This window comes from Onychostoma macrolepis, chromosome 07 (assembly GCF_012432095.1).
Source record: "Onychostoma macrolepis isolate SWU-2019 chromosome 07, ASM1243209v1, whole genome shotgun sequence".
NCBI classification, from domain to species: domain Eukaryota; kingdom Metazoa; phylum Chordata; class Actinopteri; order Cypriniformes; family Cyprinidae; genus Onychostoma; species Onychostoma macrolepis.
Window position 1 is genome coordinate 11570681 of NC_081161.1, and position 24665 is coordinate 11595345.

General features: G+C 39.0%; 2 protein-coding genes and 1 non-coding gene across 4 annotated transcripts; all 3 read left to right on the plus strand.

Annotated features, from left to right (window-relative positions):
• The first annotated feature begins 120 nt into the window (after positions 1 to 120).
• Positions 121 to 1869, plus strand: rps20 (ribosomal protein S20). Its single transcript, XM_058783471.1, has 4 exons — positions 121 to 278; positions 1061 to 1160; positions 1342 to 1415; positions 1622 to 1869. The coding sequence occupies exons 1-4, from the start codon at positions 276 to 278 to the stop codon at positions 1802 to 1804; spliced, it is 360 nt and encodes a 119-aa protein (XP_058639454.1). The 5' UTR covers positions 121 to 275; the 3' UTR covers positions 1805 to 1869.
• Positions 1200 to 1268, plus strand: LOC131545105 (small nucleolar RNA U54). Its single transcript, XR_009272342.1, has one exon. It is a non-coding gene; the product is annotated as a small nucleolar RNA U54 (small nucleolar RNA).
• A 747-nt stretch (positions 1870 to 2616) lies between the features above and the next one.
• Positions 2617 to 7690, plus strand: zgc:56231 (uncharacterized protein LOC406257 homolog). 2 transcript variants are annotated; one of them, XM_058783469.1, is made up of 18 exons: positions 2617 to 2921; positions 3032 to 3127; positions 3424 to 3543; positions 3648 to 3786; positions 3881 to 4065; positions 4230 to 4320; positions 4404 to 4580; positions 4666 to 4777; positions 4943 to 5005; positions 5079 to 5225; positions 5307 to 5472; positions 5629 to 5805; positions 5943 to 6082; positions 6153 to 6318; positions 6556 to 6670; positions 6830 to 6894; positions 7014 to 7112; positions 7370 to 7690. In XM_058783469.1, exons 1-18 carry the CDS (start codon positions 2799 to 2801, stop codon positions 7601 to 7603), a joined length of 2415 nt encoding a protein of 804 aa, XP_058639452.1. In that variant the 5' UTR covers positions 2617 to 2798; the 3' UTR covers positions 7604 to 7690. The 2 variants fall into 2 exon arrangements, with proteins under 2 accessions (XP_058639452.1, XP_058639451.1); XM_058783468.1 differs by having other exon boundaries at positions 2618 to 2921; positions 6993 to 7112; positions 7370 to 7688.
• Positions 7691 to 24665: the final 16975 nt, after the last annotated feature.

Sequence of the window (24665 nt, forward strand, 5' to 3'; positions counted from 1 at the left end):
TTTAAAAAAAAATCCATGTTCATTTTTTATTCATTGTATTTGCTATTATCCCCAGTGATCGGCAAAAATTCAGTAAAATGCTTTTTGTTCCGGCGGAAATGTTGACGCGGTGTTGTTGTCACACAGTACCCGGATGCGTCATATAAATGAACGAGCAGGCCTATAAGCCTTCCTTTCTTGAAAGACCGGAGCGACGTCGTGTTGTGCGCTTCCTGACTCACCGCTGTTCGCGTTTCAACCATTTCCACGAATAAGTCGGTCAGGAATTAGTAACCATGGTAATTTGAAGTTTTACTAATATTGTATTAACACAGAGAAGCAGTCTTTATTCTCCTCTGTGTCTGTATTTAGGCATTAAGCATCTCGTGTAAACACGTGTCGCACCGTGTTTCTGAATTGTCCCGGCGTGAGCGGTTTGCTATCATTGAAAATCATGTTATGCCAAGAGAGTGCTTATGATCTGTTGATAAATTATGACAGTATTTACTTTTGTGTTTTATATTGTAATTTAGTGTATATGGTTGTAGGAGTACACATTTTATCTTCCATCTTTTTGAATGAGCAATTGTGAGTAGTAAAGCAAAAAATACAAATTTTGCATTCACTAGAACCCCCATTACTGCATTCAAGGTTATAAAAGTGTTTGTTAGTCACATTAATAACATCATAGCATTGCCGGAGGTATTTATTTATTTTTTTTATAACGGAAGTAACTTGGAGCATAGACATTTCATAACAAGAGGTGCATATTTCTGGCTTGTTTATAATTAAGTGTTTTATGTAAATGTTTTACCGATCTCCTCACTATGAGGAAAGACTAAGAACATATGTGCCCCAGACTATTTAAGTAAAATAACTTGATACAGGATTTGTTGATACTTGTATGGGTTTGTTCTGAATTAATATACAGCTTTCATTAGATTTTTGTAGAAACTTGCTTAGTTTGACCTGTTTAAGTTTAGTGGGTGTCAACCCTCTGGGTTATAACAAAAGTGATCTAGGAAAAAAGAGCAAGTATTTAGTGAGTACTGTTTATTAACAGCACATGTATGTTTTGCAGGCATTCAAAGACACTGGTAAGGCTCCTGTTGAGGCCGAGGTGGCAATTCACCGTATCCGCATCACTCTGACCAGCCGCAATGTCAAATCTCTGGAAAAAGGTGTGTTTGCACGCCAGCGTACTGGTGGTACTAAATTGATGGCAGTGAGGATAATAATATATGAATGACTCAAACATGAACTATATTATACGCTATTCTGAGCCTTTTTTCTCAAAACTCTGATTTGTGTGTCTGAATAGGGTCAGGCATGTTGTCATTTAAACACTTGTTTTCTCTTTAGTGTGTGCTGATTTGATCCGAGGTGCCAAGGAGAAGAGTCTGAAGGTGAAGGGACCTGTGCGTATGCCCACCAAGGTGAGTACCAGTTTTGCCTTTTTTCTTTTTTTTTTCCTTAGTTATCTTATCTAAACAAATGGAAGTTTCAAAGGACCTCAATTAAATACTCTTAGTCATAGACAGACGTTTGCCAAGAGAATGTCCCAGTTTTTAAGATGCTTGTTATCAGGCTGTTATTCTAAATTTGTTTTCTTATTTTCTTATTCTCTCTCCCTGTCAATAAGACTCTTCGTATCACTACTCGCAAGACGCCATGTGGTGAAGGTTCCAAGACCTGGGACAGATTCCAGATGCGGATTCACAAGCGCCTCATTGATCTACACAGTCCATCTGAGATCGTCAAGCAGATCACCAGCATCAGCATTGAGCCTGGTGTTGAGGTGGAGGTCACCATTGCAGATGCATAATTGCTGTCTTCCCACTTAATCAGCTGTGTGTTTGCTATCAGTTCAATAAAATTGAGACTTTTGGATTTCTGTTGTCTTTTTTCTTCTTTCCCCACTGACATCAGACTGGTTAGGTCTCCCATAAAATTCATTTGTCTACTCATTCATGTTGATAGAAGCCTGTATGCATTTATTTCATTGTGTGGAGCATAGTGACGTTTAAAAAGGACAGTCAGTGCATTCCAATATTGTTTGGAATCCAATGTTCTTAAATGTTGTCTCTTGTGTTCTTCAGAAGAAAAAAAAGCATACAGGCTTGCAACTACACGAGGGTGTGTCGGAAGAATGAGTACTCGGAAACGTTAAGATGTGAAGTTAAATTACTGCGTGTGCTTTGCGGTGCCATTGCTAAACTACCCAAAAGAAATACTGAAGCAGTCTTTGTCATTAATAAACAGACAAATATTTTTACTGAAATGTGTACAGCTTATTCACATGAACTGGAAAAGTTAAATGAAGAAATGAGTAAATATGGAGCTCCTCACAGCAACTGAAATGTGAAATTATATAGAAATTAGATTTTTTGTTTAGGCAACACTTTGGTCTTGATGTTGAATGAATATATGTATACATAAAACTTGTTTTGGTCAGGACTAATTAAAAATTAAAACCAAGAACAAGATGTCATCCCAAACTGCACCTGTAATTTTTGATTGCACCACAGTAAATATACATCCTGAAAAGAATTTACAGGTGTGCTGAATGTCTTTTTAGGACCTGATCATTAATTACTGATTGGTGAGCAGGTGTGAAAAATGCATTTTGGATAAGATCTTGTCTTGCCCATGTTATCAAAGCAGTTTTATGTTCCTGTTTAAAATAGTTTCAGTTGTTGCAAGTTATATCAGTTTGCTTTTGCTGTCTTGTTTAAATCGCTGACCCATGCTAATGTCAAGTTGGAGACCTTAAACTTCTCGTTGTTTTAAGCACAGAGCTGTTTTATTACCGTATAATCATGACAACAGTCATTGACATGACAAATGAGGATACTGTGTCAGTGGCTATGGAGTCAACTGCTTGTGAAGCTCATCATGCAGCCCTACCTGAACTTTCTGGAGTTTCTTCCATAACGTCACAGGTCATAAGACTACAAGTACTAATGTTGTCATGAACTCTTTTAATAATGTAGTGTATTCTTGCTTTATGTGTGTCGTATAGCACTTTGTATGGTGTCTTTACTATGTGCAGAGTGAGACCGCTGAAATCTCTGAAAAACAGCAACTTCGAGTTTACTTGAAGGTGCGCCCTTTCAGTGAAGAGGAACTCAAAAGCAATGAAGATCAGGTATTGTGGAACTTGGTGTAAGGCGGATGATACATGGGACAACTTTTTTTGAGCAATGTTGCTTGAGTACTTTCCAACTGAGAATGGGTAACAAATTTCTATCTGGGTACTTTAGATCGGCCTTGGGGCCCACCTGGTTGCCCGTTGACCGCAACATTAACCAAAGTTGCTTGGCAACATTGCTCAAAAAGTTGCCCCATGTATCGTCAGCCAAACGTTAATCAAGTTTGTTTTGTTTGCTTTAGGAAATGTTGGACCTATATGTTTATTTTTTTTCCCTTCTCTTTTCTCCCCAGGGTTGTGTTTTATTGGAAGACTCTGAGACCATTGCCCTTCATGCTCCTAAAGGATCTGCCACCATGAAAAGCAGTGAGAAAGGAATTGGTCAACAGGTTTATAAATTTAGCTTTACCCAGGTAAAATGCTACTTAAAAATGCATAATTTGGGTGAATCATAACTCTACAGATTGACCTTTTTTATTTATTTTATTTTTTATTTTTTTGTTGTAATGAAATTCAGATCTTTGGGCCAACATGCACTCAGGCAGAGTTTTTTGAAGGCACAATCAGTTCACAGGTGCATGACTTTGTTCATGGCAAAAATGCATTGGTGTTCAGTTATGGTGTGACCAATGCTGGAAAAACATACACCATACAAGGTGATCTTAACAGACATTCACACGGTTTGTGTCCTGCGATATCTTCTGTTGTTGGGTGTTTGTAATTGTTACATGTGAAATTGTATGTTTTAAGGTTCTCAGAAAGAACCCGGCATTTTGCCACGTGCTTTAGAGGTTGTTTTTAAGCACATTGCTGGCAGCCAGTATGAGCATATGGACCTAAAGCCATATTTGAGCTCCGACGTGCAAAAATTGGACTCTGAGCAGCTAAAAGTAGAGAAGAATGCCAAGGCAGCACTCTTCAGTTTGCTAAAAGAGGTAAGACTGGTCTGCACATGACATTAAGTTTTGGCTTAAATAATAGTCATTCTTTGATATAGCTGCATGCAGTTTGCTGAATACAGATTCCAGTACTCTTTATTTTAAGTCCTGTGTACTGCTTATGAAAGTCATTGTTAAATCTGGTATATCTCTCTTTTCAGGAGCCTGAACCCACAAAATCCAGTAGAAATAGAAGCTCAACCTCCTCAGTCAGTAGTTTGTCATTTTCCAGCGTTTCATATGACCACACAGGTAATAAGCATTATGATAACAAAAATGTGTGGAAAAGACCATGTGTAAGGCCCTGGTTTCAGATTTATGCCCATGTCTTTCAGCTGACAGTGTTGATGGTATGGTTGAAGGGCAATGTCTGTACTCCGTTTGGGTGGCATTTTATGAAATCTACAATGAGCATGTCTATGACCTGCTTCAGCTAGCCCACACCAGCAAAACCAAAAGACGTCTTGCACTGCGGGTTTGTGAGGACAGCACAGGGAGCTCTTATGTTAGAGGTATAGTTTCTTCATTAAAAGAAAAGCAAATGAGATGTTTATTTGCTTAATGCTTTTTTTGTAAAAGTAGCTGGTGTTTTTGTAGATTTAAGATGGGTTAATGTGCAGAATGCAGAGGAGGCTAGTAAGATCCTACGTGTGGGCAATAAGAACCGCAGTGCAGCAGCAACCAAGATGAACCAGTCATCCAGCAGAAGGTCATTTATCAGTTTACCCATTTAAAAAAAATAAAATAAAGTGATAGCTTTTTGTGTATTCCAAATATAAAGGTACTTCATACAGTATGTGTTGCAACTTAGTGCAGCCTGTAAATTTAAAGCAAATGAAGCTGCCAAAAAACCCCCACTTTGGTCTGTTTGCAGTCATAGCATCTTCACCATCAAACTGATACGCATGGAGGGAGGAGATGTTCAAGGACTGTCAGAGTAAGTGAAATGCATATGTTTTGAAATGCATGTTGTTTTGAAAATGTAACATCTCTCTTCTTTTTTGCATAAGTCTCTCACTTTGTGACTTAGCCGGCTCTGAAAGGTGTAACAAAACCAAAACCTTTGGAGAGCGTCTCAAAGAAGCTGGTAATATAAACAATTCATTGCTGATTCTAGGCAAGTGTATTGCAGCACTCCGGAATAACCAAGGTTGCAGGTACATGCAAATACTAACTAGACTGTTAAGCGTGTCGGGTTTATATGTGCTGTTTTCAAAACTGTGTTCCTGTTTCTCTAGGATGAAGATGAGTTACATCCCATTTCGAGAAAGCAAATTGACAAGGCTCTTTCAAGGAATGTTTTGTGGGCGTGGCAGGGCTTCCATGATTGTGAATATTAATCAGTGTGCCTCAACTTACGATGAGACCCTCCATGTGATGAAGTTCTCTGCTGTTGCCAAACAGGTTTGTGAGGACTGTGTGTGGGGGGCGTTTTTTTTGTTTTTGGTAACATGAGCTTTGCAATAGGCTGAATCGAATGAGACCTTCTATAGTCATGGTTTTGATGGTTGCATAATGCATATGACCACACAGCTCAGATCTGAGGTCTGCGTATATTAGGTATTACAGGTTATACCTCAAAGATCTCTTGAGTCTCTGGCACCACGTCTCATTGGTCTGGATGGGAAGCCATTGCTGAAAAATGGAGTTATTGATGAACAGGCTGTGGATGACTACTTGTCAGAGGAAGAGCTGCTGGATGGAGATGAGGCAGATATGTCAATATTGCCTCAAGAGGTGACATTGCTTTTGTTGAATACTTGCATCAGCTGTGACACTGCTTCACTATTGTAACTCTTCAATAAGATGCTCATAAGATTAACCTTTTAACAGAAACCTTTGCAATGTGTTCACTGACTTAATTCTTTTTGTAGGAGTTGGTAAGCTTGGTGGAAGGCTTGCGTGTAAAGCTGTTGGCTGAGCGCAGAAAAAATCTGCTGCAGGAGATTCAGATACGAAAAGAGATGGGAGATGCAATGTTGCAACAAATCATGGAGGCAGAGGAACTGCACAGGTAAAAAAGGGAAGCCACAGTAACGTGGACTTGTGAAAGGTTTTCACTTTTTTTTTTTTTTTTCTTTAAGTCGTCAGATGGTGGACCTAAAGGAGAGTTATGAAGAGAAGATGGACAGCACATTTGAGATGTATAAAGAGGCACTGAAAGAGCATGCATACCAATGCGCTTTGGAGAGACTAGAAGAAGATTACATCCCTATAGAGGAATACAATGAAGAGCAAGAGCGAGTCAAGGTATATACACAGTTGTTCAAATGTAATTAACCCCCAACTATTTAGTGTGTAACAGCACTGGGTGTGGTACATTTGTCTGTGCATATAATTGGCCATATCTAGGTATGAGAATATAATGGGCCAGCAGTCTAGCATTGTAACTGCACAAAATGTCCACCTAGCTGCCTCTGTTAATAAATTGATTGGCTAAAATCAGGTGTTCTATGTATAGAATGTTAGTCTAACATTTTAATATAGGAGCTAGAGAAGCTTGTTCGAGAGTTGGAACAGAAGTGCCAGTATTGTGGTCCTCCACCACTCATGCAGGATGACTCCACACAAACAAATCCAGTTCCTGTCACAGAAGAGTCAGGTATCATCTCTTTAGTGTGTGACTGGGCATGTCTTGGAGTTGTTGTGGTTTTGGGGTTGACTTAAGGCAGCAAGGTGTGTGCGGTGGTGACTAGTTTTTGTTAGATTTGTACAGTCGTGTGTACTCATTCATCCATTGACTGAATTCTATCCATTGCAGAAAGGTTGAAAATGCTGTACAAGGAAAAGTGTGCAGTGGAGAAACTATGTGTTGAGAAGCAAGAGGTAAATGGACAACTGAAAGTTTCTGTAGCAGTTCCATGACTTGTTCTGAGGTGTGTTTGGGTGTTTACTCAAATTTTTTTTTTTTTTTTTTTAAATAGTTGATTGTGTCTTTCGAGCAGCGGATCAGTGAGTTGAATGAGACTCTGCAGGAAGCTGGGGAGAGCTACATGGAAAAACTTGCAGAGATCCAAAATCTACAAAACAGGCTCTCAAATCAGGCAAGAACACAGATGGAACCTACACTCTAAAAAATGCTGGGTTAAATGCAACCGAGTGCTGGGTAAATATTTGACTGAACACATGCTGCCTTGTTAATGCTTAACCCAACCTTCTGGGCAGTAACCCAAGCGCTGGGTCTAAACGACCCAATCGCTAGGTTCGTCCATATCTTACCTAGCACGGAGTTGTATTTAACCCAGCTTTTTTTGTGTACTGTACGGCTTTGTGCTCATTATGAAAGCTCTTTATTTAACAGGAGCAAAAAGTTGAGAGTTTACAAAGTGATGTCGTGGCCAAAGAGAAGGAGATAAACTGTTTGCGGCAGGAAGTTGCAAAACTGGCTAATGATTCTGTAGGACCGCCTCGTCCAAGGTGTGGTCTGCTGGTCAACATTAAAGAATCAATGACGCCACAATCTACAGGAAGTCTATGTCGCACCATTAAAAAGTCTGTAAGGGCAACAACATCTCTAAGGAAAAAGCCAAGCTGATTACATGCTTTGAAGCACTATTGTAGCACTATTTGTTGAATGGGTTTCTTCTTTTTATTTTTGTAATAAAAGTCTATTTTAAACTCTGGAGTCTTTGGGAGTTCTATCAATGATTGTGATTTAACATGCTTTGACCCTAATGTTCACTGCCCAGATGGTTCCGAAACTTGTAAAGTGTCTGCTTATCACCAGTGTTTGAATTGTCAAAGCTCTTGGGAGCTTCAAAGCTCCTAAAGTTTTTGATGGCCTATTCTTCATATTCTGTGGTCAGTTCAGTGACAAATCTTTTCCAACAAGTTTAAAGTAGTTTTTACCTTTCTATAAAGCTTTTTTTTTTTTTTTTTTTTAAATGTGCATTCTTTTGCGTCAAATTCTTATTTAATCAAAGCCAATTACAATAAGACATTTAGGGCAGTTACCAAACAAATAAAATCAACAAAATTCATCTTTGTAATGCAGAGGAAACACAGAAGCAGCATCTGAAGAGGTGTTTAGATTTATTTACACACACTGTAAGACATGAATGCATTTAACCTGCAGTTTACAACTGCATAAATGTTTTGATATTTTAATCCTAAAACGTTGAATACTGATATTTGAAATTATTTTTTTAAAGATGAAAAGGTACTTTAAATGTGAAGTTAAAACTGCCAGTAGGTGATAGCAAGTCACTGTTAATGAGGGAGTCATTGCGATTGAACCGAATAATTTAAATGGTTGATTAATTCAGGAACGAAACACTGTCATGTTGCTCACGCAAAACAGTGCTGTGGCTGTGTTTGGAACCATTTTTCTTGGCTAAATGGAGCAAAAATAGGCAATGTGTTTAAAACACAAGTCTATTAATATTAACTTGTTTATTGACCTGTTATATAGGCTAAAATCAGTATCACATTTGTGATTTTTGTGAAAAATGTCACTATGTGTTGATATTGACTAACTATATGAAATGATATAGCCTAAATATATACATTTTCTACAATTTTTTTTTTTTTTTTTTGCAGCATTCTAAATGCATTTTATTAGACTGAATCATGCAGTGAAAGAACACTCTAAGCAGTCATAACTCTTATAATCTCTATGATAAATTGATAAATTAATTGGGTCATATATTCCGAGACATAGGCTAGAATCTGTGATTGCGAAGTACAATAAACATCCACACCAGTGCGTGACTGACAGCCACACATTCACCTCAAAACATTAGATTCATCCGCGCTGGAGCCGTGCCAACTCACAACCCAGGCAAGCGAGATAATTCCACAAGCAGCTTGCAATTCCAGGTTTTCAAACAGAGATGGCGACAAAGAGGCAAAATTTACAGACTGCAGCTTTAAATAGTAGCCTACAATTAAGAACACAATTACTGTGTCATTAGTAGCACTTATTTCCACATTAAAAATATAGCACTTCAGGTACTTTATGCTAAAAGTATAATTTGGTACTTTTGCTAAATAGTAAATTGTGGTACACATCTAAACACATGAATGAATAACCCAATCATGTGCTATTAGTGCATTTATAGTGCAATATATGAGAAAGAGAAGTGTTTCCCTCCTTTAACAACTAATAAACAACATTCTTTAAACCTAACACTATACAGTATTGATCCTTATTTCTTCTAATTGCTTATGTTCACTTAAGACACAACCGACTCTTTACTTTTGTTTACTTACATCAAGCATGTCTAGGCTTTATTTTTATTTATTTTTTTATCGCTCCTTTATCGTTGCTTTCTCAGCACATAAAAAAATTAATCAACCCTGTGAAACTACTGTCATACTGTCTAGTCCTATACTCAAGAGGATGGCTCAAGCTATTTCACTTTCAACAGTAATTAACTCCTAAAAATGATGATGTTTAGCTGTTAAAGGGCTCTATGTAGAATTAAGAAACCCTTGTTATACAGTGGTGACCGTTAAGTGAGTTGTGGCAACTTATTGCTCATGCTTTGCACACACTCCATAATGCAAGAGAGCGATGATGACCAATGTGATTCACCAACATGTCGACAGAGGAGGTTCTTTAAAATAACACTGTTATGATAGTTTCCCTTGAATTTGCCCTTGAGTCCTTCAAATAAAAAATTAGTCTACAGGCTCTAATGTTTTAAGTTTCTTTACATGCTGTTCAGACATTGGCAATAAAAAAGCGATTAATACTTGAAAATTATTTTATGAGGACCCTGTAAAAAATGTATTATGTCCGTAGAAAAGTAGCTAATTTTAGCTAGCAAGCTAACGTCACTCAGCAAACCAGCAAAGTTCTAAATCAGCACAGCACTTTTCTGTCCTGTAATAACATTCAGTGAGCAATATCTAAAGATATATATTTTAGTACATACTTTGCACTGAGCACCACAACATCTTTCATTTTTTTTTTTTTTTTCTTCCCCAGTTGGAACCATGGACAAATGTTCACACAAAAATGAAAATACTGTCAATAATTACACACCCTCATGTTGTTTCACACCTGTAAGACTTTAAAATTTATGTTCTATTTTAAAAGTTCTAGTCATTCATGCATATGTGTATATTTATTTTGCTTATGCTAGTTTGTTTAATTTTTATGTATAATTTGTTCATATTTTATTTTTAATTCGTGTTCATACATATACATAGGCCTACCGGAAGTTTTAAGCGGCCATACATTATTATAATTTTTTTCTTTCTTGTTTTCTCGTGATCTCGACATTACTGTTGCTATAGTAATGAATGCAACCTTGACAGGAACATTCTAAGATACTTAACCTGGCTTAATGCGTTAATACTGTTTGCAAATCATGTTCTCACGCAGTGAAAAATACATCGCAGAGCAAAGACAAAACTGACAACACACCGACAGAAGAGACAGAGCAGGTTACTTCTGAATGAAACAAGATCTCAGGACTCTCAGCTTAGAAATTGTCATTTTTAAAGAAATTAAAACAATAGGCTACTGTTTTGTGGCTCTTTAATCTATCTTGACAGATCATTGTATTGCCTCATTTCAAACACGTGACTGATCATCTTAAAGCAAATGAACATGAATAAACATCAGAAAGCAATTTCAACCGCGGAACACATTTTTCATGTTTAAGTCCACCGAAGTTAATGCACTCTCCTGTCTGATTTGTCATTAAGGCTAGAAGGGATACAGCAACAATATCACATGACGTGAAACCTATGAAAATGGTTTAAAAAGAACATAGCGCCATAGTTTCATCACGAGTGTTGCAGTGACCGTCTTTTTGTAGTAAGGACCTGTCATAGTTTAATGAGTGGGAAGATGACACTAAGCGAAGGTTAGCTGCATTGAAAACAGATGATACATGTGTTACGGGGCTGACGAGACGTGAGACGTACGGATCCATATGCAGACTTTATTAGGCAGAGACGTGGTCGTACAGGCAGGGTCAAACAATGGCAAACAGGTATAATATGGACGAGACAAAGAGTAACCAGAGACAAGCGTGGGTCGACGATCAGCGTACAGAATCCAAAGGGGCGAGACAGGAGAGGTAATCCAAAACGTAGCGATAGTCTAGGCAGGGGAAAACACGATTAAACAAAGGCAAGGCTAGGGGAGGCAAGGCTAGGAAAACTAACAGGGCTCTGTAGGGCAGCGATAATGCGTACAATACTCGGCCACGAGGGAGAGAAAGTCCAGGGTAGAAATAGTGTGTGTGATAGTGATGCTGTGTGATCAGGTGTGCGTGTGATTAGTGCAATGAGTGATTGGTGACAGCTGTGTGCGTGTGATTGGTGAGATGGCTGATGGGAAATGCAGTCCATGTGATGTGTGGTGTGAAAGTCCATGTGGTGACCTCTAGTGGTGAATGACCGGGAGTGCAGACCAGATTCGTGACAGAGCCCCCCCCCAAAGAGTGGCTTCCAGACGCTCCACACAGTCTATAATCCAGGAGGGAGGTGGAGCGGAGGCGGAACAGGGGGAGGGATGGAGGGCCAGGTCCTTGTGGCAGGGGAGTGATCTGGGACCGAGGTAGAGCCGGCAGAGCAGGAAGCCAGGGCAAAGTGGACGGGACTGGAGCCCACCAGGGCGGAGCAGGCGGGACTGGGGCCCACCAGGGCGGAGCCGACAGAACACGAGCCCACCAGGGCGGAGCAGACGGAGCTGTGATATATCTCCTGAACCGCAACTTTCTTTTCAGCGCCAATCCCGCCATGCAGCCAATTTCACTGGTTAAGGTTGGGTCAGGTATGGGGTAGGTTTAAGGGTTAGCATTTTTTTGTAGCATAGTGTATGAAATTAAATTAACACTGTGATTGACACAACCAATAAAATCTTTAGAATCAGCTGTGGGGTGGAGTTTGTGCTGAAGTTGATTGGGAGAAAAAATTGCGTATGCATGTCATGTGCCTGTCTGTCAATGGGAGGAAGCCACGCCCTATTTTGGAGCTCCCACCCCGTTTTGGAGTTCCCGCCCCCATTTGGAGATCTCCAGGCTGCAGTTATACCACTTCAAATACGCTAAATCCCAGCCTCAACCCATTCAGAAGTACAAGTACATAGAAACCTATACATAGTAGCCAGAAAGAAATACAAATTTTAAAGAAAAATGTCAGACGTACTTAGAGGCTTTTGCATCTGAGGTCTTCATATATATATATATATATATATATATATATATATATATATATACATACATACATACACACACACACACACACACACACACACTGCCGTTCAAAAGATTTGTAATGTTTTTTAATGTAATTTATTTCAGTGATGCAAATCTGAATTTTTATCAGCCTTTATGCCAGTTGCCAGTGTCACATAATCTTTCAGAAATCATAATGTTGATTTTTTATCAGTGCTGTTCTTTTTAGCTTTTTATTCATCAAAGAATCCTGAACAAAATGTCACAGGTTCCAAAAAAATATTAAGCAGCAAAACTGTTTCCAACACTGGTAATAAATCAGTATATTAGTTTTTAGAGTCATATCCTTCAGAAATCATTCTGATGTAACAGCTGATGAAAATTCTGATTTGCATCACTCAGTTCAATTAAATTTAAAAGTATATTAATTATATGTATATAGCCTCTCTCTCTCTCTCTCTCTCTCTCTCTCTCTCTATATATATATATATACTGTATATACAGTGTTGGGCAGTAACTAGTTACTAGTAACTTAGTTACTGTAATAATATTACTTTTTGCAGTAACTAGTAGTGCAACTAATTACTAATAAGATTTCAGTAATAATATTACAGTTACTATCCATAAAACAGCTTAGTTACTTAGTTACTTTTGATGCCTCAACCCCGCTGATTTAAAATCCAAGAATCTAATAATTCCTAGATTTATTTTCATAATTTTCCCAACTCGCACATGCATGTGATGTCCCCAGTGCAGCAGGCAAGCTTGGAATGTGGAAAAGCTTACATTCAGCAGATAGAAATATTGCATTGTATTTATTTTGTCAGGAGAAAATATGATCTGAACACTGTTGTGTAAGTTGTGGCTTTACTTTACTCTGGCATTACATCCCTCTGATCAGCATGTGGTACATTATATTACTATAATAAAAAATATTTTTGGAAAATTAAACAGTTTCTTACAAACTTATGTGATTTGATAAAATACATAATGAAATATAATTGTATATGGGTAACGGAGAAATTACAATTAGCTTCAAGCTACACATGACAATTAATGAGATTAATACAACACTTCTACTTGAATGTCACCATCAATCACTACTGAGTGTTTGTAATAACTTCTGACTGCAATACAATGTGGATTTTGCTTAAATGATGAGGCAGAAATATGTTGTTAGTAACATTCTAGCCCCTTCAGACCTGATTTTTTTCTGCTGAGCAAAAAAAAAAAATTCCCAGTTGATTTTTACTTTAGCATAGAAATAAAGGGGGGAAAAAACAATTTTGATAACTCAAAATATTTATATAAATAACTCAAGGTATTTTTTCATGTCCATTACAATGGACGCCACGACTAAATGAACATAAAATGCCATGTTTTTAACATAGGGGCCATGTTTTTAACATAGGGGGTTGGTGGATTGAATGGGTTGGATGATTGTGGGCAATGTAACCCCAAGAAATCAGTTTTGCATTCAGTTATCACGGAACTTCCAAACGCATTGCTAACTTTTAACATTGTAAGCTAATAAGAGATCACCCAAATACTAACAAATGGCCACAGCCATATCACCCTGCAGCCCAAGACCGGTTGCCCACGAAGCTAAGCAGGGCTGAGCCTGGTCAGTACCTAGATGGGAGACCTCCTGGGAAAACTAGGTAGCTGTTGGTAGAGGTGTTAATGAGACCAGCAGGGGGTGCTTACCCTGTGATCTGTGTGGGTCCTAATGCCCCAGTATAGTGATGGGGACACTATACTGTAAAAAAGCACTGTCTTTCGGATGAGACGTTAAACCGAGGTCCTGACTCTCTGTGGTCACTAAAAATCCCAGGACACTCATCGTAAAGAGTAGGGGTGTAACCCCGGTGTCCTGGCCCAATTGCCTCCACTGGCCCCTGTCTATCATGGCCTCCTAATAATCCCTATCCACTGAATTGGCTCTCTCTCTCTCTCTCTCCTCTCCACCTGTAGCTGGTGTGTGGTGAGCGCACTGGCATCGTTGTCCTGTGGCTGCCGTCGCATCATCCAAGTGGATGCTGCACACTGGTGGTGGTTGAGAAGAGACCCCTATATGATTGTAAAGCGCTTTGGGTGTATAGCAATACACAATAAAGCGCTATATAAATGCTTCATTCATAACAAATGGAAAATAACAAAAATACATCTGCTGGATATTCCCATATATTCTTTCATTTGCGATGAGCAGCCTTGAAGCAGTTTCTGTGTGGCACAAAGCAAAGGTGGATGTTGCATTTGTCACAGAATACATGTGTTTTCCCTGTGCAGCGTGGCCTCTGTCTTCTCATCATAATTGGGCACGTGGTCAACCGTATCATACTGCACTTCAGGTAGAGGCCTTGCATCCAGAACTCGTGGTCTGTGGGCATGCGGTTGTGGTTCTGGAGACATACTGGGTCTTCCACGTTTTGCTGCCACTGGTTTATGGACACTCACCAGACACTGGGCCACATTCATCTTGAAATGGAGGAGATCAAGGGTGTCTTTTGTCTGGAGATTGGCCCTCTTGGCACCCAGCCTGTACTCTAACCAACTGTTGACCACAGCTAGATCAAAAGGATGTGTAATCATTCGCAGGGTCCACTTTCTTGACTATAAAATAAATCAATTGTGAAGTCATAGCTTAGCTATGAAATGCTTATAGGTATTTTGTTTCTTTGCATGAACTAACTGAGTGCTGGCTAATATCTCTTGACTCCTGATGTCCATTGGGATGGACATTAAACTTTGAAAAAATCCTATAACTTAATGAAATTAAATATTTTCAAAATAACTTGAAATATTAACACTTGCGATTGTTAAAATTATGCTGAGAGAAAATGTATTAGGCTAGCATGAACATAAATTATTTTTTTTTAATGAAAAATAGGCACTTACTCCTCCCTCTCTCAGATCAAGTCAAAAGTAATTTCTCCATTGTGATTGGATAATCAGGAACCAATCAGTAATAAGCATTATCCAAACAATGAAATCAGACTAGCGCAACACTGTGTATATAACCTCTGACACGGAGAAGAGTGAAAAATCTTCACATGACCGTTACCGAACATCTGAACATAACGAAACAAATGCACTAACGCGGGTTGGGAACATTTCATACTCTGTGACAGCTTATTTAATGTATACAATTATGTACATTGTATTTAATGTATAAGGTACATGTATAACAAACTGGTAATGTCATAGTGGTATGTACTGTAATCGAATGCAGCCTATGTATACCTGGAACCGTAGACAGCACACGCGGTGTTCATCTAACAGGCTAAATATCTTCATAGCTAGCAAACAATAGCCTTTGCAGATTTGCTTTCAATTGACTGTAGATCCAAAGCCACGTCTTTATAACGCTCTTTCTGTTACAACTCTGAGTGAGAACCGCTTCAGACGACCCAGGGATCTGAACGAATAATTCAAACTGATTCGCGAACCAATTCAATGGTCTGCCAACTGGTTTGATCAAGCCTTAGAACAGTATTGACTCAAAAGAATGAAGCATCGCTCATTGACCAGAGAAAAGTAGATGGCGCATTTGGAATAAATTGAAGCATTTTTAACTAATATTGCATTATGAGCGTCGCCCAGAGTAACGAAGTAAAAGTACCGTTTTTTCACTAAAAATGTACTTGAGTAAGAGTAAAAGTACCCATCTTTAAACATACTCTAAAAGTATTAGTTACCCAAAAAATTTACTCAAGTAAATGTAACTCGTTACTACCCACCTCTGGCTATATGTGACAAAGTTGGGACACCCTATGACTCAATTGCCTGTCGATCCAGTTTTAGCAGCAATAACTTTAAGTATTCATTTTCCATATGACATTATCAGTCTCTCACATTGTTCTGGAGGAATTTTGGCCCACTCTTCTTTACAACATTGCTCCAGTTTATTGAGGTTTGTGGGCATGTTTATAAATAAATAAATTATAAAAAATAAAAAAATGCACAGCTCACACCACATGATTTGAGTTAGGATGATGTCTGGACTTTGACTGGACTGTTGCAACCCTTGTTTCTTTTGTTTTCAGCCCTTCTGTTGTAGATTTGCTGGTGTGCTTTGGGAGCATTGACCCATTGTTGCATGACCCAATTTTAGTCCAACTATAGTTGTCGGATGGATGGCCTCACATTATCCTCACTCTAGAATACTTTGGTATACAGAGGTGTTCATGGTTGATTCAATGACTGTGAGATGCCCAGGTCCCGTGGCTTCAAAACAAGCACAAAATCATCACCCCTCCACCAGCATGTGTGACTTTTAGTATGAGGTGTTTGTTCTGATTGTTTGTGCTCTTTAGGTTTTCACCAAACAGGCCACTGTGCATTATGGCCAAACATATCCACTTTGGTCTTATCAGTTCAAAGGACATGGTTCTAGAAGTCTTATGATTTGTTCAGATGCAGCTTTGCAAACCTAAACCGTGCTGCTATGTTTTTTATAGAGAGAAGAGGCTTTCTTCTGACAACTCTTCCATACATGCCATACTTGTCCCATATTTTTCTAATTGTACTGTCATGCACTGTTATTTAACATGTTAACTGAGGCCTGTAGAGTCTTTGGTGAAATTCTTGGGTTGTCTGCCATTTCTCTAAGCCTTACACGGTCTGATCTTGGGGTGAATTTGCTGGGATGTCCACTCCTGGGAGGATTGGTGTCTGTCTTGAATGTCTTCCACTTGTGAATAAACTTCCTCACTGTAGAATGGTAGACTTCAAATTGTTTGAAATGGCTGTATTACCCCACCCAGATTGATGGCGGTAGTAATTGCTTCTCTAAAATTATTGCTGATGCCTTACCTCTTTGGCTTTGTATTAACACACACCCGAAGGCTCCAGACCAGCAAACTGCCAAAACCTCTGCTTTTATAGAGGTGCTCAGACTTCAGTTAATCAAAGCCGTTTGATTAGCAGTGCCTGACTGCTACTTACCCTCTTAATTCCTATGTTAACAGTCAAGTCAAGTCACCTTTATTTATATAGCGCTTTTACAATACAGATTGTGTCAAAGCACTTAACAGTATCAAATTGGAGGATAGAGTGTCAGTAATGTATAATGATAAGATTAAACACTCAATTTTCAGTTAAAGGCATTTCATTATTGAATTCAGAGATGTCATTGTCTAGCTCAGTTTAGTTTAAATAGTATCTGTGCAATCAAATCGGCGATAATCGCTAGAAATTAAGTGTCCCCAACTGAGCAAGCCAGAGGCGACAGCGGCAAGGAACCAAAACTCCTCTGAGACATAATGGAGAAAAACCTTGGGAGAAACCAGGCTCAGTCGGGGCCAGTTCTCCTCTGACCAGACGAAACCCGCAGTTCAAAAGTTTCTATTTCTATTTTAATTTTGTTGCAATTTCTAACAATAGTAGTATTATGTAGTTAGGTATTTTATTATATTTTAGTTATTTTGTTATTTTTGGTTGATATATCTGGGGATATATCTCTGGGGTCATCCGGGCGTCCTGGTCTCCGCCGACGATCAGGGCCGCAGACGTCACCTCCGGCGCCGACCCACCATCTGATCGGACACGGACCGAGAAACAGACTAGGAAAAAACAGACAAACATTAGCGCAGATGCCATTCAACTTACGATGTAACGAGTACATCGTGTGTTATGGGGAGTGTTCCCGGTTCCGGTTGATCTAATTAATGCAGCCTAACAATCCTTTAACGGATTTGAATAATAGAAGCGTATTAATGTGTTATGTGTAAGCCAGGCTAAAGAGATGGGTCTTTAATCTAGATTTAAACTGACAGAGTGTGTCTGCCTCCCGAACAGTGTTAGGTAGACTGTTCCAGAGTTTGGGTGCTAAATAGGAAAAGGATCTGCCGCCCGCAGTCGATTTTGATATTCTAGGTATTATCAAACGGCCAGAGTTTTGAGAACGCAGCGGACGTGGAGGACTATAATGCGATAAGAGCTCGCTCAAGTACTGAGGAGCTAAACCATTCAGGGCTTTATAAGTAATTAACAAGATTTTAAAATCTATCCGATGCTTGATAGGGAGCCAGTGCAGTGTTGACAGAACCGGGCTAATATGGTCATATTTCCTGGTTCTAGTAAGGACTCTAGCTGCTGCATTTTGGACCAACTGTAGTTTGTTGATCAAGCGTGCAGAACAACCACCCAATAAAGCATTACAATAGTCTAACCTTGAGGTCATAAACGCATGAATTAACATTTCTGCATTTGACGTTGAGAGCATTGGTCGCAATTTAGATATGCTTTTGAGATGAAAAATGCAGTTTTACAGATGCTAGAAACATGGCTTTCAAATGACAGATTGCTATCGAACAGCACACCTAGGTTCCTGACTGATGAAGAAGAATTGACAGAGCAGCCGTCAAGTGTTAGATAATGTTCTAGGTTACATGTGGGGTTTTAGGTCCGATAATTAACACCTCTGTTTTTTCAGAATTTAGCAGTAAAAATTACTCGTCATCCAGTTTTTATATCGACTATGCATTCCGTTAGTTTCTCAATTTGGTGTGTTTCACCGGGCGAAGAAATATAGAGCTGAGTATCATCAGCATAACAGTGAAAGCTAACACCATGTCTCCTGATAATATCTCCCAAGGGTAACATATAGGCGTGAAAAGTAACGGCCCTAGTACTGAGCCTTGAGGTACTCCATACTGCACTTGTGATCGATATGATACCTCTTCATTCACTGCTACGAACTGATGGCGGTCAGATAAGTACGATTTGAACCATGCTAAGGCACTTCCACTAATGCCAACAAAGTTTTGTAGTCTATTCAAAAGAATGTTGTGGTCGATAGTGTCGAACGCAGCGCTAAGATCCAGTAGAACTAATAAAGAGATACAACCACGATCAGATGATAGAAGCAGGTCATTTGTAACTCTAATGAGAGCAGTCTCAGTACTATGATACGATCTAAATCCTGACTGGAATTCCTCACAGATATCATTTTTCTCTAGGAAGGAATATAATTGTGAGGATACTACCTTTCTAGTATCTTTGACAGAAAAGGGAGATTTGAGATCGGTCTGTAATTAACTAGATCTTTGGGGTCAAGTTGTGGTTTTTAATGAGAGGCTTAATAACAGCCAATTTGAAGGTTTTGGGGACATATCCTAATGACAATGATGAATTAATAATAGCCAAAAGAGGATCTATGACTTCTGGAAGCAGCTCTTTTAGTAGTTTAGATGGAATCGGGTCTAACATACATGTTGTTGGTTTAGATGATTTAACAAGTTTATACAATTCTTCCTCTCCTACAGTAGAGAATGAGTGGAATTGTTCCTCAGGGGTCTATTGTGCGCTATCTGATGCGATACTGTAGTTGACGGCTGCAGGATACAATTTTATCTCTGATAGTATCGATCTTGGAAGTGAAGTAGTTCATAAAGTCATTACTGCTATGCTCTTGGGAAATGCCAACACCTGTTGATGCTTGATTTTTCGTTAATTTAGTTACTGTATTGAATAAATATCGGGGGTTATGTTTGTTTTCTTCTAGAAGAGACGAAAAGTAATCAGATCTAGCAGTTTTAATGCTTTTCTGTAGGATAGGGTACTTTCCGCCAAGCTAAACGAAATACCTCTAATTTAGTTTTCCTCCAGCTGCGCTCCATTTTCCGGGCTGCTCTCTTTAGGGCGCGAGTGTGCTCATTATACCACGGTGTTGGACTCTTATCCTTAATCTTCCTTAAGCGTAAAGGAGCAACCGCATCTAAAGTGCTAGAAAAGAGAGAGTCCATAGTTCCTGTTACATCATCAAGTTGTTCTGAGCTATTGGATATGCTGAGGAACTGAGATAAGTCAGGAAGATTATTTATAAAGCAGTCTTTTGTGGTAGAGGTAATGGTTCTACCATATTTGTAACAAGAAGTTGGCTTTACAGCTTTAGCTATATGGAAAATAACAAAAATACATCTGCTGGATATTCCCATATATTCTCTCATTTGCGATGAGCAGCCTTGAAGCAGTTTCTGTGTGGCACAAAGCAAAGGTGGATGTTGCATTTGTCACAGAATACATGTGTTTTCCTGTGCAGCGTGGCCTCTGTCTTCTCATCATAATTGGGCACGTGGTCAACCGTATCATACTGCACTTCAGGTAGAGGCCTTGCATCCAGAACTCGTGGTCTGTGGGCATGCGGTTGTGGTTCTGGAGACATACTGGGTCTTCCACGTTTTGCTGCCACTGGTTTATGGACACTCACCAGACACTGGGCCACATTCATCTTGAAATGGAGGAGATCCAGGGTGTCTTTTGTCTGGAGATTGGCCCTCTTGGCACCCAGCCTGTACTCTAACCAACTGTTGACCACAGCTAGATCAAAAGGATGTGTAATCATTCTCAGGGTCCACTTTCTTGACTATAAAATAAATCAATTGTGAAGTCATAGCTTAGCTATGAAATGCTTATAGGTATTTTGTTTCTTTGCATGAACTAACTGAGTGCTGGCTAATATCTCTTGACTCCTGATGTCCATTGGGATGGACATTAAACTTTGAAAAATCCTATAACTTAATGAAATTAAATATTTTCAAAATAACTTGAAATATTAACACTTGAAATTGTTAAAATTATGCTGAGAGAAAATGTATTAGGCTAGCATGAACATAAATTATTTTTTAATGAAAAATAGGCACTTACTCCTCCCTCTCTCAGATCAAGTCAAAGTAATTTCTCCATTGTGATTGGATAATCAGGAACCAATCAGTAATAAGCATTATCCAAACAATGAAATCAGACTAGGGCAACACTGTGTATATAACCTCTGACACGGAGAAGAGTGAAAAATCTTCACATGACCGTTACCGAACATCTGAACATAACGAAACAAATGCACTAACGCGGGTTGGGAACATTTCATACTCTGTGACAGCTTATTTAATGTATACAATTATGTACATTGTATTTAATGTATAAGGTACATGTATAACAAACTGGTAATGTCATAGTGGTATGTACTGTAATCGAATGCAGCCTATGTATACCTGGAACCGTAGACAGCACACGCGGTGTTCATCTAACAGGCTAAATATCTTCATAGCTAGCAAACAATAGCCTTTGCAGATTTGCTTTCAATTGACTGTAGATCCAAAGCCACGTCTTTATAACGCTCTTTCTGTTACAACTCTGAGTGAGAACCGCTTCAGGCGACCCAGGGATCTGAACGAATAATTCAAACTGATTCGCGAACCAATTCAATGGTCTGCCAACTGGTTTGATCAAGCCTTAGAACAGTATTGACTCAAAAGAATGAAGCATCGCTCATTGACCAGAGAAAAGTAGATGGCGCATTTGGAATAAATTGAAGCATTTTAACTAATATTGCATTATGAGCGTCGCCCAGAGTATGAAGTAAAAGTACCGTTTTTCACTAAAATGTACTTGAGTAAGAGTAAAAGTACCCATCTTTAAACATACTCTAAAAGTATTAGTTACCCAAAAAATTTACTCAAGTAAATGTAACTCGTTACTACCCACCTCTGGCTATATGTGACAAAGTTGGGACACCCTATGACTCAATTGCCTGTCGATCCAGTTTTAGCAGCAATAACTTTAAGTATTCATTTTCCATATGACATTATCAGTCTCTCACATTGTTCTGGAGGAATTTTGGCCCACTCTTCTTTACAACATTGCTCCAGTTTATTGAGGTTTGTGGGCATGTTTATAAATAAATAAATTATAAAAAATAAAAAAATGCACAGCTCACACCACATGATTTGAGTTAGGATGATGTCTGGACTTTGACTGGACTGTTGCAACCCCTTGTTTCTTTTGTTTTCAGCCCTTCTGTTGTAGATTTGCTGGTGTGCTTTGGGAGCATTGACCCATTGTTGCATGACCCAATTTTAGTCCAACTATAGTTGTCGGATGGATGGCCTCACATTATCCTCACTCTAGAATACTTTGGTATACAGAGGTGTTCATGGTTGATTCAATGACTGTGAGATGCCCAGGTCCGTGGCTTCAAAACAAGCACAAAATCATCACCCCTCCACCAGCATGTGTGACTTTTAGTATGAGGTGTTTGTGCTGATTGTTTGTGCTCTTTAGGTTTTCACCAAACAGGCCACTGTGCATTATGGCCAAACATATCCACTTTGGTCTTATCAGTTCAAAGGACATGGTTCTAGAAGTCTTATGATTTGTTCAGATGCAGCTTTGCAAACCTAAACCGTGCTGCTATGTTTTTTATAGAGAGAAGAGGCTTTCTTCTGACAACTCTTCCATACATGCCATACTTGTCCCATATTTTTCTAATTGTACTGTCATGCACTGTTATTTAACATGTTAACTGAGGCCTGTAGAGTCTTTGGTGAAATTCTTGGGTTGTCTGCCATTTCTCTAAGCCTTACACGGTCTGATCTTGGGGTGAATTTGCTGGGATGTCCACTCCTGGGAGGATTGTTGTCTGTCTTGAATGTCTTCCACTTGTGAATAAACTTCCTCACTGTAGAATGGTAGACTTCAAATTGTTTGAAATGGCTGTATTACCCCACCCAGATTGATGGCGGTAGTAATTGCTTCTCTAAAATTATTGCTGATGCCTTACCTCTTTGGCTTTGTATTAACACACACCCGAAGGCTCCAGACCAGCAAACTGCCAAAACCTCTGCTTTTATAGAGGTGCTCAGACTTCAGTTAATCAAAGCCGTTTGATTAGCAGTGCCTGACTGCTACTTACCCTCTTAATTCCTATGTTAACAGTGAGGGTGTCCTAACTTTGTCACCCATGGCTTTTCCATGTTGGCTTTATTTTTGTTAAATAATGACACGTTGCAATGTGTTATGTGTAGTTGTTCATCTGAGGTTTTATTTTCCAAATGTTTAGACCTGGCAAGTACCAGTTAATGTTTTATTATGTCCTGAAATGGAAAATCATAGAATTCAATAGGGTGTCCTAACTTTTTCTCGACTGTATGTTGAATGTGTTACACTTAATACAAATTTATACACTTAAAATGAAATTGTTATTCTATGTACTTGCTCTTCACTTGTCAAATTGCTATTACAGTGTTTACACCAGTGGGTCCAGTTTTCATGATCTTGACTATAGGGCCCCACAACCCTATAGGCCGGCACTGTTTGTAGTTTTGTAAAACTTTACCGCACTCTACTGCAGGGGTCACCAGACTCGGTCCTGGAGGACCGGTGTCCTGCACAGTTTAGCTCCAACCCTAATTAAACACACCAGAACTAGCTAATCAAGGTCTTGCTAGGTATACTTGAAACTTCCAGGCAGGTGTGTTGAGGCAAGTTAGAGCTAAACCCTGCTGGACACCGGCCCTTCAGGATCAAGTTTGTTGACCCCTGCTCTACTAGTTTGGCTTTGCTCGCTCTCTGACATGAAATTATACTCCCTTGAGTACTTATTTTGAATAAGTAATTACTTTGGGCCACCTATTGATGGAGTGTGGAGCATCAGTGTGGAGTAAATAAAAAAGGGGATAGATTGAGTAGCCCCAGAGTGCACCCTGGACGATGGGGCGGGGCGACACATTAAGGTGGGGCAACACATGTCGCTCCACCCACCTTCAGTTTCATTGGTTTATAATACAGCAGAGCTTATTGGTGTAGACATTTGCGCATGAGCATTCTTTTATATATGTTTTTATGAATGATCTACACTGTTTGGCTGTACTACAGACATATTAAGTGCTAACAACAGCGATTTTAGTTAGAATCAATTAGCAAATGTGTTTTTCTAAAAACTTATGAAGAATTAGTTAGATTAAGTTCCTATCAAACGCTTGGTGGCGGGATCTTCGAGTACTTCGGGCAGAACTTCGGGCAGCTGTGTAATATGAGCGGCTCACGAATTAAGTCTGGGGAACAAATTCTTAATTCGTGGCCATGATATAGTCCTACCTATGCTATAAATAGCCTCACCTATGAGAAATATTAATTATGTTTCTGTGTGATGAATGTAAATAGTGGTCCTCAATCTCAACAGGTGGGTTGCACGTTAAATGAAGTTTATTGCACTTTTCACTGTACACGAAGCAGACATACTTTAACATTGAGCAGTTTTAGCCGGGCGATGTTGATAAAAATGATCCACTGTTTGAGATTTAGCTGTTTTGTATAGTGTATATTTATATGTAGCCTATATTCTTTATTTTAAGATCGGTGGATAAAAACTTAGGATATGATGATAATTCACTGTAGTTCAGTGAGACATAGGACAAACCTGCAAATGGACTTATTTTAAAGAACAACTGCGGTGACAAATAAGACAATACCAAATAGTCCATCAGCGTGAACTGGGGTTTTATGTGTGGAAAATGGGAATAAAATCCTTGCTGAAACAATATATATATAGGCCTTGCATATAGGCCTATTTTAAATGTTTTTGTTTACTAAAACAGCTGTTATTAAATCTGACCTACAGCAAATATTATTATTAATGTGCTTTAGTGCGTATTTAAGCAATAAATGTTTATTTTCTCTGCA

Coding starts and splice junctions, on each gene's coding strand:
- rps20 (XM_058783471.1), top strand. Junction 1,161..1,341: donor TGTCAAATCTCTGGAAAAAG/GTGTGTTTGCAC, acceptor TTTTCTCTTTAG/TGTGTGCTGATTTGATCCGA. Junction 1,416..1,621: donor CTGTGCGTATGCCCACCAAG/GTGAGTACCAGT, acceptor CCTGTCAATAAG/ACTCTTCGTATCACTACTCG.
- zgc:56231 (XM_058783468.1), top strand. CDS start 2,799: ATGACAACAGTCATTGACATGACAAATGAGGATACTGTGTCAGTGGCT. Junction 5,473..5,628: donor TCTCTGCTGTTGCCAAACAG/GTTTGTGAGGAC, acceptor TGCGTATATTAG/GTATTACAGGTTATACCTCA. Junction 7,113..7,369: donor AAAACAGGCTCTCAAATCAG/GCAAGAACACAG, acceptor TTTATTTAACAG/GAGCAAAAAGTTGAGAGTTT.